We start from the raw sequence: 13,124 nt of genomic DNA, 5'->3' as shown, positions 1-13,124 counted from the left end.
TATTCCCAGTGGGTCAGGGCACATGCCTGAGTTTTGGGCTTGATCCCCGATAGGGGGCGTAGAGCACCGATCTATGTTTTGCTTTCACATCGATGTTTCTCTATCTCCCTCTCCCTCCTCCTCTCTCTAAAAATCAATAAAAATATTAAAAAATCTAAGTTTGTGATTCTTAAAATTTTGTTTTCTCAATCACTGACCTAGGATGAAAACCACTACTCTTTCCCTGAGAAAATACACATGTACCCAATTTTGGGAGGTTTATAGACCCAGAAAAGTCCATCCTTGGATTTTAAAAGAAATTACTGTAATACCTGGATGGGTTCTTGGCTCAGGTGGGTGATGTGGTGACCCAGTTCTTTGTATTAGTTTTCCTTATAAGTGACCTGGCGGGGCAACTTTTTGATAAAGCAGACTTTGTCATCATTTGCAATCAAATAATCAACTTCAAGAAAAACAATCTGTGGAAAATGAGCTGCAAGGGGGTCATCCCGTCCTTGCTTTCAATTTTCATGTCTTACATTTCTCTGCCTTGATAACAAAGCATTATTAGGCCTGGAGGACAATGGATCTCCTCTCGGAACCTGTGCTGACATTTTAGGGAAGTGGGTAGCTCCCTTTCCTCCCATGACGTCACCGTGTCTGTGCATGACGTCACAGTACCTTGCATTCCACAACCTCACAGAGGGCCAGTGGCCTCACTCACCACTCCCGCCTCGGGGTTCCTCTTTCTGCCGTTGCTGAAGGTGGAGGCCAAGGTGGAGGAGCAGCTCTCGTCGTACAAGGCCGTCCTACCGTCGTTGATGGCTGAGTTGATGGAGATGGTCCACATGCTTGAGGCATAGCCATCGCAGTTGCAGTCGTCGTAGCTGCCGCCATCCCCAGAGGCCCACACATAGATGCTGCCTTTGCCGCCTCGGCCCTGGGGGAGGACAGAAGAGATGCTGCCAACTCCCACGCCCGCGGGAACCAGGGGCTGAAGGGGGTCCTGCCAGGTGTTGGGGATTCCCGATCCGGGGAACCTGGACTTGAGCTTCCCTCAGCAGCTCAACCAAATGACTGGATTTGGTTCTGTCTGCCCATAAAAAACACTATCCTCTAGTGAGGCACCAAGAATATTTTTCCCCCCAGTGAGGATTCAGTATATAAAGTCCTCCGAACTTACAATTTAAGCTGGGAATAAGGTGATGAGAAAAAACTGGAAGAATCTTGGTAACATTTACAAATGAACTGCTTTTAAAAATCAAAATATATGAAAAGGAAAATAAAAAAAAAAATCCCCCTAGGTGATATCATTATTATCCGATTCTTATGCATCCTTTCAGTCATTTTTCAACAAAAATGTAAGTATACATATATATTTATACTTAGCTATATAAGGTAGAAAAAATTTATATCTTTTATTTTATATATAGTTACATATCTTTTATATAAAATTTTACATACATGTAGATATTATGATGATAAAATATACATTTAATGCCAAAATGTTATCACAAATCATACATGTATATACACACATATGTGTACATACATATATATATGCACATACACACATATGTACATGTACTATATGCATATATACAAACAAATATAGGTATATATGTATATGCCTACATACATGTATATATTTTTTTACCCTATTGGATCATACCAAAAATTTTAAACATGATATAATATGACATTTTACTTATGCCAGGAAACACTGAATATAGGAGGGAAGTCTAATCTGATCAAGTAAAACAGAGCAAAAATAACTTTAAATACATAATGATATGCACAATGTTATTACCATATGCTACTTAGTTATAAATGCCAAGCTTAGTCATGAATACTGGTTAGTGTTGCTTTCCTGGCTTGAACAGGACTTTTGCCATTCTCTATTTTCTAGGAGTATTTTCTCCACTTTCTCCTCTCAGGAGTGGCCATTCCTTCTGGTTTCCCGTATTCTGATCCAGGCTGAGGGTGGGGCTGCTCTGGTTTCCCCTACGGGCTGAGTGGAGGACAGGGGCACAGTGATGCCCTGTGGGAGGTGAGCAGCAGTGCACAGCCTCCCCCTTCTCCTTAGCCTGGCCCAGGCCACTAGGTAACCCTCTTCTGGGATGGCAGTTCCGACAAATAGGGGCGAGAAGACAAATAGAAGCTATGGCAGAGAAAGACTGTTCCTGCATGGCCCCAGGGATCCACAGTCCTGACTCAGTGGTTTTTAAGGGCAGAGATGCCAGAAGGAAAGAAGATGACTGGACTACCTCCAAGCTCTCTGCCTCCTTTCTGACCATGAGAAATGACATTTCAATAGCTTCTAACAGAACTTGGAGTTAATTAGCTTGTGATTGATTGAGTCGATACGTTAACAAAGATTTATTTAACCACTAGCTGAGAACTGTCCTCAGAGTTTTTGGTAAATCTAGACTGGAAAACTCCACCAAAATAAGCAACTGCTCTTAGGAACCAGGACGGAGAGAGAAATGGATCATCCTGACAGCTGGTATAGGAGATCACACTCCCAAACAGATTCAGATGTGGGCTCACTGTCAAGAAATGGCAGCCTGTGAAAATGAAACATATGCAAACGAGGGTAATGGATCTTTCCCCAGAACCAGTTCACAGGTGGGCTGCTGGTGAGAGGAAGCAACCTTTGCTGAAAGGAAATCAATGCTAAGAGCATTCTCGCCTAGGTGTAGGGAGAGTGTTAGATTGATTGTGACTAATTTTTCAGGGTTCCCTTGATGACTTTGCAGTCCTGCCCACTGAGAGGAGGGGTCCACTCTCCACGCTTGATTCTGGCTGGCCTCTAGTCTCGCTTTGGCTCACAGACTGTGGTGGAGAGTGATGCTGTGTCAGTTCTGAACATAGGTCTCAAGAAGCCCTATACACTTCTGCTCTTTCAGAACTCTGCACCATGGGAACAAATCCAAGGTTACCTGCGGTTCATGACAGATATAGCCCAGTCAAATTCACTGCCCCTGCTGACAGCCAGACTTGCGAGGGAGGCCATTCTAGACCAGTGTGTAGCTCCCCCTCTAGCTGACCAGGTAGATCAAGTGAAACAGAGCAAAAATAACTTTAAATACAGCGAGGCCAGCTGAGATTAGCTGAGGCTGTTCCAGGTCTGCAGAACAACACAGCCAACTTGTAGACGCTAAGTAAACGTAAATGGTGGTTATTTGGGGCAGTTTGTTACGTGGATTAGCTCATGAATACACAGAGAGCAACTGTTTCTGAAGAGTAAACAGCAAGTGTTATTTGTATTGTATTGGAGTATGCTATTTGCCCACAGGAATACTTTGATTCCTAGGAATATTAAGCTTCATTTTCTAAGCAAGATAGAACACATAAGGCAATAATAATTATATCCTTGTTTCTAATGATTGGGTATTAGAACCAAATAGTTCCAGGGTAAGACAGGCCAGTGAGACTGCTGGTGGGAATGCAGACTGGTGCAGCCACTGTGGAAAACAGTACAAAGTTTTCTCAAAAAATTAAAAATGGAACTTCCATTTGGCCCAGTAATTCCACTTCTAGGACTATATCCCAAGAAAACAGAAACACCAATCAGAAAGGATATATGCACCTCTATGTTCATTGCAGCACAATTTACAATAGCTAAGATTTGGAAACAGCCTAGGTGCCCATCAGCAGATGAGTGGATTAGAAAACTGTGGTACATCTACACAATGGAATACTACACTGCTGTAAAAAAGAAGGAATTCTTACCATTTGCAACAGCATGGATGGAATTGGAGAGCATTATGCTAAGTGAAATAAGCTAGTTGGAGACAGATAAATATCACATGATCTCACTCATTTGTGGAATATAATGATCAACATAAACTGATGAACAAAAATAGGACCAGAGTCATAGAAGCATCAAACAGACTGTCCAACCTATGAGGGAAGGTGGGGGGTGAAGGGGTAAGAGATCAGGACTTGTATGCATGCATATGAGCATAACCAAGGACCACAGACAATAGTGGGGTGAGGGCAGGTGCTAGGGAGTGAGGGTGGCCAGGGAGATGTCAATGGGGAAAAAGGAGACTTATGCAATACTTTAAACAATAAAGAATTAAAAAAAAAATAGGCCAGTGAGGATAAAACCCTAGTTCTGGGGCAGATAAGTGGGGATAGGGCATCTCTAAGAGGACTGAGAACTGGGTATAGGATAGGTCTGTTATTGGCATATTGCACTTTCCTGTTGTAAAAATAACTTAAACAGAGCCACTTTCCAATTGAGTCAGAACTGCCTAGCCCCTCGTACCCCTTAGACCTTTAGAATGTGAAAACAGGGCACTAACCTTTGGACTGGGCCTAAAGCAACATTATATCTCAAACAACTGTTTGCAAAAAAAAATGAGGAGAAAGAAGATATTATGACTTTGGACTGGAGATGAAAAAAATTCTTTAGAGGTAGCATCACTATGTTATCCTTCCTTCCTTCTATTGATGTAAATGTTGCTCTTCTGTTTCTCATACATATCCCTTGCCTTAGTCTCCTAACCACAACCTTTGGGATTTCTCTTGTTGCCTCTCACGTTGGCCTTTTCTTTTTAGGTTAACACTGTTAAAATGATGCCCTAAGATCCACTTCTGCCCCGGCTTCACCTGAACAGCAACCAGGCAGCAATCGAGACACAACTACTATGACCCACATTCAAACAACAATCAGTTGGAGGACAGTCATAGCAAGCACTTCTATGGCACTTACTGTATGTGTGTCAGGGGTCACTCTAAGTACTGTATATATTGACCTATCGAATCCTCACAGCAATCTTATGTGGCGGCACCATTTACACTAGCTACACGAAGGATAAAATACTTTGGAAGAAACAACAAATTGGAAAAAAGAGCTAAGTACCAAATAAAACTTTTTAGGAGTACTGCTCTGGCCACGTAGCTCAGCTGGTTAGAGCATCATCCTGATACAACAGGCTGTAGGTTTTATCCCCGGTTAGGGTGTACATAAGGAGCAACCAATGAATGCATAAATAAGTGGAACAACAAATGGATGTTTTTTTCTCTCTCTCTCTCAAAACCCAAAAAATAAATAAATAAAAAAGAAAAGAAACTCCGTGGGAGGACAGATGGCTTGACCCACTGGAAAGACACAACAACACGTCATGTTCTTGGATAGAAAGACAGCACCACAGCAATGTCAATTTCCCCCAAGTTCACTTATACATTGAACACCATCACTCAAGATTCAGTTAGGCAAACATTGCCATACTGGGCAGTTCAACAGAGGGAATTTTATCCAGGGAACAAGTGGTAAACAAAAGCCAAAAACCCAAATTGGGCATTTTGGGGGGAGGTGTCACCCACCCAGAGATGACTCAGGAGCCTGCACTGCAGGTGGGATCTGGGCCTGTGAGAATGGGCTGTCCCCTGGGAGTAGAGGTGGGGGTGGGGGGTCTCCCTCCCTTTTTCTGCAGCGCAGGGTCAGAGAATACAATGACAGTCAGACCTGTCTGCACTGTTGACACTGGAATTGCTTGCTCCTCTTGTACTTCCCCTACTACATTTTTATATTGACATATATTTGACATACAATATTATTATTTTTGAAGATGGCAAATTCATGTAGATGAAATTCAGCACATGGTGCAACTCCACTTTGAATTCTGTCTTTGAATCAGTCTCTTGTTGTTTAGCAGAATTTGTGCCTCGCTAGAGTTTTCACCAAATGAGAATGTTCACCCAGGCACTACTGACTGTATTTAACTACTGTATTTTCCAACGAGGGGCACCTTTGGAGACAATTTTGCCCAAGGGGGTGTTTGGCACTGTTGGAGACAATTTTGGTGGGCACAACTGTGTGTGCAGGTATGAACTACTAGACTTTAGTGAGTAGAGGCCAGGGAGACTACTAAACTTTTACAATACATAAGGCAGTCCCCCATGTCCCACAGCGGAGAATGATCTGGCCCAAAGTGTCCATGTGCCGAGGCGGGTGAACGGCTCTAACCTGTTGGCAAGGACACTGAGTGTGCAGTTGCTGGTTTTTAGAACATAGCCTAAGAGCCTCTCACAAACCCAACCTTTTTAAAGAGTTTATGCAGATTTTGTATTGTGCTCATAATATAAAAATGTCACAAATTGCTTACCATCAGTCTAGGTAAAGTTCCAGCTAGAACTTGGCTCTGTGTCCCTAGCATACACCTGTATCCCAGGAGGTGAAAATCCCGCTTTGAGGCTCTTAGGGCTGAAGTGAATCAGTCCCTGTAACCAATGCCCAGTGACTCGGGCTAATGACCAGACCAGCACCTGGCCCAGTGGTGTTATCTGCAGATGCTGGAGGCCAGTCTTCTGGTCTAGCTTACCTTTTCCTAGACACTCAACTATACTAAGTGTTATTTTCCAGTCATCTTGACATAGCAATATAACACTGACAGACTTTAAAAAGTTATTGTATATTTATTGTGAAAATCACATTCATTGTAGAATGATTAGTATACAGACTCTCAAGAAAAAAAAAAATCCTTTATAATCTTCCATGACTAGAAAATCAATGGTGATATTTTGTGGATTCCTGAAAGTTTTATATATAAATGCAAAGTATAAGAACAGGTTTAATAATAAAATTGGGGTCATAAAAATATATCCACTTTTGTGGCTCATTTCTTACTATTATATCATTAACATTTCCTCAATAATTAAATATTCTTTTGCACCATAATTTTTATTAGTCTTATTAAATAACCATTCCATAATTTACTCCTTTTCTTAGACATACATGGAAGGCTATTTCTAAGTTTTAAAGTACTGCAGTGGACATCATTTTTTCTTTCTTTCTTTCTTTCTTTCTTTCTTTCTTTCTTTCTTTCTTTCTTTCTTTCTTTCTTTCTTTCTCTTGTTAATCCTTAACTGAGGATATTTTTTCTGTTGATTTTTAGAGAGAGAGGAGTGAAAGGGAGGGAGGGAGGGAGGGTGAAAGAGAAAGAGAAACATCGATGTCTCTCTTTCACATGGATTGGTTGCCTCCCGCATGCACTCAGACCAGGGCTGAGTTGAACCTGCAACTCAGGTACATGCCCTTGACTGGGAATCGAACCTGCATCCCTTTAGTGTGTGGATGGATGCTCTAACCACTGAGTCACTTGGCCAGGGCATCTTTACTGCTTATTTGTGTTCTTGCTTTATGAATAGCAAAGCACCAAGCTCCAAAATATAATATCCTTTGCCTATTTTTCTTTCATGATATTCTTTTTATTGATGTGTTAGAGCTCTTCCTATATTAAGGCTCATAACCAAATTTCTATCATCTATATTGCATATATATTGACCAATTTTTTCTTTTGTCTATTGTATTTAGACTTGCAGAAGTTTTCTTACTATATTTTTAATCTATTTTTTTAGAAATACATATTTAAAATACCATATAAAACAATGTGTTGATGTACAAATATTGCCTTTCTTCACTCACAGCTCATCAAACAATTTCATTTAAATTATTCACAAACATATTTGACATTTGTGTTTGTCCTCACTATGTCACTGATTACTTTTTTGTCACTTAGCAGTCACTCTGGGCCATTGTGAGAGCTGTTTGCCAAATATTTCTAGCTGTCCACTATCTAGGCCTATGATAATGCTCTGTTTGGATCATTTTAATCAATGAATTGTAAGTGGGAATGATTGACACACAATATCATTTCTAAGCTGAACCAGTTACTGTTCAGCACAGTTCTCTCTTTCCCTCTGCACAGTGATTGGCAATGTTCCAGAAGTCAGCCCTGATCCCTAAGAGACTGTCATGAGCAGAACCTCCTGCGGACCATGAGGGATGTGTAGCTGAATGAGAAATCGTGGTGTTTTAAAGCTTCTGAGCTTTTGGGGAAGCTTGTTACCACAGCATAAGGTAGCCTCTTCTGACTGATACAGTTCATCCTATTCACTTCCATTTAGGTCATATCAGATAGAGCATTAAAAAAAACAAACCTGTGTATGCAGTCTCTAGAATTTTTATCCCAAACCACAAGTAGCCATTCTTATAAAATTAGAACTTTGCTTTTTTCACTTTTCCCTAGATATGTATTTTTACTCTTGGCAACTGCACTACCTACTAAATTGCCTTACACTTTTTTAGTGTGAATAAAAACCTTTTAATTTGAAAGACATTAAGAACCACACAAGTAGAGTGAATAGTATAATAACTCTCAATGTATCCATTACTTAGCTTTAACAATGATCAGATTTGCAGAAGTTTTTAAAGGTTTTATGTAATAATACTTATTACTTTTTTTGTTAAATATTTTCCCTTTGTCTTTATGCTTAGAAAGTTTCTCTTTGCAACAATACCAGTGATTGAGTTATGTTTTTTGTGCATCTGTTCTGTTTTTTTAAAAATAAATTTTTATTGAGTTCAGAGAGGAAGGGAGAGAGAGATAGAAACATTAATGATGAGAATCATTGATACGGAGAAAAAAATGGTGGCGGAATAGACAGACGTGTCCCGAGCCTTGTCCCGGAGCAGATAGAAAGAACAGCTGAGGGTCGCATGGGGAGTGTCGGTGAGTTAAGGGACAGCTAAACTCCAGGAGGAGGTGGGAGACTGCTGGATGGGGCTCCCCTGACCGGGCAGCCCCCACTGCTGCTGGGTTCCCTCCCGGAGCCACCGGCTCAGACGCGGAGACCGCGCCATCTTGAAGGGGAAAGTGGATGTTATCAGAAGCCTGAAAATCTACAACTGCAGCACCCACCGAACAGCTGTGAACCCCAGAGCACTGGTCCCCAATTGGTGAAAACATGTGGATTGAGAGGAGCTCTACACTCCACCATGGAAAGGTCAGATTTTGCCTAGGATAAGGTGAGGTCTCTGGTCCCAGCAGGACAGAGAAATGCGCGCACTGTGGGAGCTGGAGGACCGGGGGAAGTCTGCACCTAGAAAAATCCATGGCTGTTGGGGCTGGTGTGATCCATGAATGTGGAAGGGGGTCCTCAGAGCTGCTAACAGAGGGGGTCGCTAAAAAGCAACCCATTTTGATCTGATGCAGAAGGACAGCCTAAAAATTTTAAAAGTGTGCCGGCTGCTTGGACACGGTGGGGGAGTGGGGGGGGGGGGAAAGAAGGACTGCTCAGACTTGCGCGCAGCCCCGGAGTTCGCACACTTGCGCTTTCTCCTCTTTAAATCCCTGCTTCTGATTGCTGAGCCCAGTGCATGGGATCACCCAGTTGGGGACACCCTAGGAGACTGCAGGGGAAAGTTGTTTTTCTGAAACCTGGGGATCAGAGCGGGGAGTGACTGTCGGAAAACCAGCTCTGGGGCAGCCCACTACCACAAACCGGTATTGAGTGCCACAGGGAAAGCAGCATCTAAGCACAGGCTAGAGAGGACCTATAGACTTGGAGGTCAATCCAGAAACACTGCCACCCAGGGGTTGAATCACAAATTGACTCTTGTGTAATTACAAATAAAGGAATACAAGAGAGTAAGACACACTGCCTACTTAAAAATCAGGACTGGCTTACAACACTGAGGAGCAGTGGAATGCAGGGAACTGCAATACTGTCCTGACTGGGAAACAGGTGTGCCAAACAGAACAATAGAAGAAGTGAATGACCTTCACTACTGCACATTTTATTTTTATTTTTCATTTTTTATTTTTTTAATCTTTTACTTAAGAAACTAATGTTTTTTTCTTTTTTTCCTCACTTGATTTTACCTTTTTAATTATTACATTTTTATTTTCAATCAGTATTATTACTACTACTATTTTACCTTTTTTTTTTAAAAAAGTGTCATTTTATTTTCTCATTGACTTTGAGATTAATGTTCTACATTCTATTTTCATCTTTCCTTTAGCATCATTCCACTCTATCTCAACTCTACCTTTATGCCATCACTCTCTTCCTAACTTTCCCCTTTTGTTGTCTTGTTTCTCTTACCCTTCTCCTGCTTTAGATTCCTCCTATTCTTTCTTTTTACCCCCTGTTAAAATTTCACCCTACTTATATATCTAATTTCCAATCCCCTCCTCCGAGTTCATACACACCTCTCTCTTCTCTGTCTTCACTATCCAAAAAATTGTTTTTCTCTCTGTCCTTTTGTTGTTGTTTGCTTGAATGTTGATTATATCGATTTTTTATGCTTGTTTATGAGATTGTTTTGCTTATTCTTTTTTTTGTTTTATTTTTCTGTTTGCTTTGTTTTTGTTTGTTTTTTTTTGCTTCTGTTTTCCCTTGCCTTGCTTGATATTAGTTGTTTGTAGTTTGTATTCATCTCCAGGTACTTGTTGCTGGCATTTGCTGGAATTAGTGGCTGTTCTATTGGAGTTTTCTCCCCATATATATATAGTTTGTTCCCCTTTTCTTTTTTATTCTCTTTCTCTTATCTCTTACTTTTGTTTTCCTTTTCAAAATTTCATTTTGGTACTTCTTTCTTTTCTTTTTCTTTCTCTCTTCTTCTTTCTCTCCTATCCCCTAATTTGCCTTTCTCTGGTGGTCACCTTTATTTGGGGTTATTAATATCATGAATACATTTCTGTTCAGTGCCTTGTGTGTTGTACCTGGTTGTGTTGTATTTTGTGCCTTTAAGTCAACGCAGGAGAGAGAGAACTACACAACCAGACACCCGGAGAAGAGAGACCATGGGGAGACAAAGAAACAGCCCGCATATGAAAGAAAAGCAGGCATCACCAGAAAAGGAAGCAAACGAAATGGAGGCAAGCAACCTGTCAGAGAAAGAATTCAGAGAAATGGCCATAAGGTGGCTGAAAAGAATGGAAGACAAATTCGACAATATGAGTAAGAACCAAGAGGAAATGAAGAACCAAGAAGAAATGAAAAATGACATCGCTGCTGTAAAGAACTCAATAGAAAGCATCAAGAGTAGACTAGAAGAAGCAGAGGAGTGCATCAGTGAGCTAGAAGACAAGGTAGGAAAAAATACCCAAGTAGACCAGCTTCTGAAAAAAAAAATTAAAAAGCAGGAGGAGACCCTAAGGGAACTTTGGGACAACAAGAAACAAAACAACATCCACATAATAGGGGTTCCAGAAGGAGAGTAAACTGAGCAAGGAACAGAAAACCTCTTTGAAGAAATAATGACAGAAAACTTCCTTGATATAGGGAAGAAAAAACCCACACAAATCCAAGAAGCTCACAGAGTCCCAAGCAAAATGAACCCCAAAAGACCGACGCCAAGGCACATTATAATTAAACTGGCAAACACCAACGACAAAGTAAGAATCTTAAAAGCGGCCAGAGAGAGACAGGAAGTTACCTACAAAGGAACCCCCATCAGACTAGCAACTGATTTCTCAACAGAAACTCATCAGGCCAGAAGGGAATGGAATGAAATATACAAAGTCATGCAAAGGAAAGGTCTGAATCCAAGAATACTGTACCCAGCAAGGCTATCAATCAAAATTGAAGGTGAAATCAGGAACTTCACAGACAAAAAAGGACTAAGGGAATTTATTACCACCAAACCAGCAATGCAAAAAATGCTAAAGGGTCTGCTGCAAAAAAAAAAAAAAAAGAAATAGGAAGCGAAGAAGGAATGCAGGGGTAAAGAAAAAATGGCGACAAATAAGTACCTATCAATAATAACTTTAAATGTAAATGGATTAAATGCCCCAATCAAAAGACATAGGGTAATGAATTGGATAAGAAAACACAACCCATATATCTGCTGTCTACAAGATACCCACCTCAGAACAAAAGATGCACACAGACTGAGGGTGAAGGGATGGAAAAAGGTTTTTCAGGTGAATGGAAATGAAAAAAAACTGGGGTAGCAATACTTATATCTGACAAATTAGATCTCAAAGTGAAGGACATAACAAGAGATAAGGAAGGCCACTTGATAATACTAAAGGGAGCAATCCAACAAGAAGAAATAACTCTGGTAAACATATATGCACCCAATACAGGAGGACCCAAATACATAAAAAAACTCCTGGAGGATATCAAAGGAGAGATTGACAGCAATACAATGATAGTAGGAGACTTTAATAACCCACTATCACCATTGGACACATCCTCTAAACAAAAAATGAGCAAAGAAACATCAATCCTAAATGACTCACTAGACCAGATGGAATTAATTGACATCTTCAGAACATTTCACCCCAAAGCCACAGAATATATATTCTTCTCAAGTGCACATGGGTCATTTTCAAAGATCATATGTTGGGTCATAGGCAAAGTCTCTTCAAATTCAAGAAGATAGAAATCATATCAAGCATCTTCTCAGATAACAGTGGCATAAAACTAGAAATCAACTACAATAAAAACAATCCAAAAAAATCAAACACCTGGAGACTAAATAGCATGCTATTAAACAAATGACTGGGTTACCTGAGAGATCAAAGAAGAAATAAAAAAACATCATGGCAACAAACGACAATGAAAACACAACAGTCCAAAATCTATGGGGCACAGCAAAAGCAGTCTTGAGAGGGAAGTTCATAGCTGTACAAGCCTACTGCAAAAAACAAGAAACAATGCTAATAAATTACCTACCCCTACAACTCAAAGAGTTAGAAAAAGAGCAACAAGAAAAGCCCAGTGTAAGCAGAAGGAAGGAAATAATAAAGATCAGAGTGAAGATAAACGACCTAGAGACCAAAAAAACAATACAAAAGATCAACAAAACCAAGAGCTGGTTCTTTGAAAGGATAAACAAGATTGATGAACCTTTAGCCAGGCTCACCAAGAAGCAAAGAGAGAGGACCCAAAAAAAAAACAAAATCAGAAATGAAAAAGGTGAAATAACAACAGACCCCACCAAAATACAAAGGATTGTTAAAAAATACTATGAACAACTCTATTCCAACAAACTGGACAACCTGGAGGAAATGGACATATTCCTAGAAAAATATAACCTTCCAAAACTCAACCAGGAAGAATCTAAACATCTCAATAGGCCAATAACTATGGAAGAAATTGAAGCAGTCATCAAAAAGCTTCCAGCAAACAAAAGCCCGGGGCCAGACAGCTTCACAGGGGAGTTTTACCAAACATTCAAGGCAGAATTAAAACCTATCCTCCTCAGACTATTCCAAAGAATTCAAGAGGAAGGAACACTTCCAAGCTCATTCTATGAAACCAGCATCACCCTAATACCAAAAACCAGATAAAGACAACACAATGAAAGAGAATTATAGGCCAATATCCCTCATGAACGT

General features: G+C 40.4%; 1 protein-coding gene across 1 annotated transcript in view; it reads right to left on the bottom strand.

Moving 5' to 3' along the window:
• The window catches only part of PCSK2 (proprotein convertase subtilisin/kexin type 2), a 284,945-nt gene that overhangs the window by 18,646 nt on the left and 253,175 nt on the right, over nucleotides 1–13,124 (bottom strand). Inside the window, exon 9 of the mRNA XM_080683185.1 lies at nucleotides 704–919. Coding sequence (XP_080539311.1) covers nucleotides 704–919 — 216 coding nt within the window. The remainder of the gene's footprint in view (nucleotides 1–703; nucleotides 920–13,124) is intronic.

Source organism: Plecotus auritus (genome assembly GCF_963455305.1).
Source record: "Plecotus auritus genome assembly, chromosome: 8".
Classification (NCBI taxonomy): domain Eukaryota; kingdom Metazoa; phylum Chordata; class Mammalia; order Chiroptera; family Vespertilionidae; genus Plecotus; species Plecotus auritus.
Note: the sequence above shows the minus strand (reverse complement) of the source record. Positions and strands in the feature narration are given on the sequence as shown.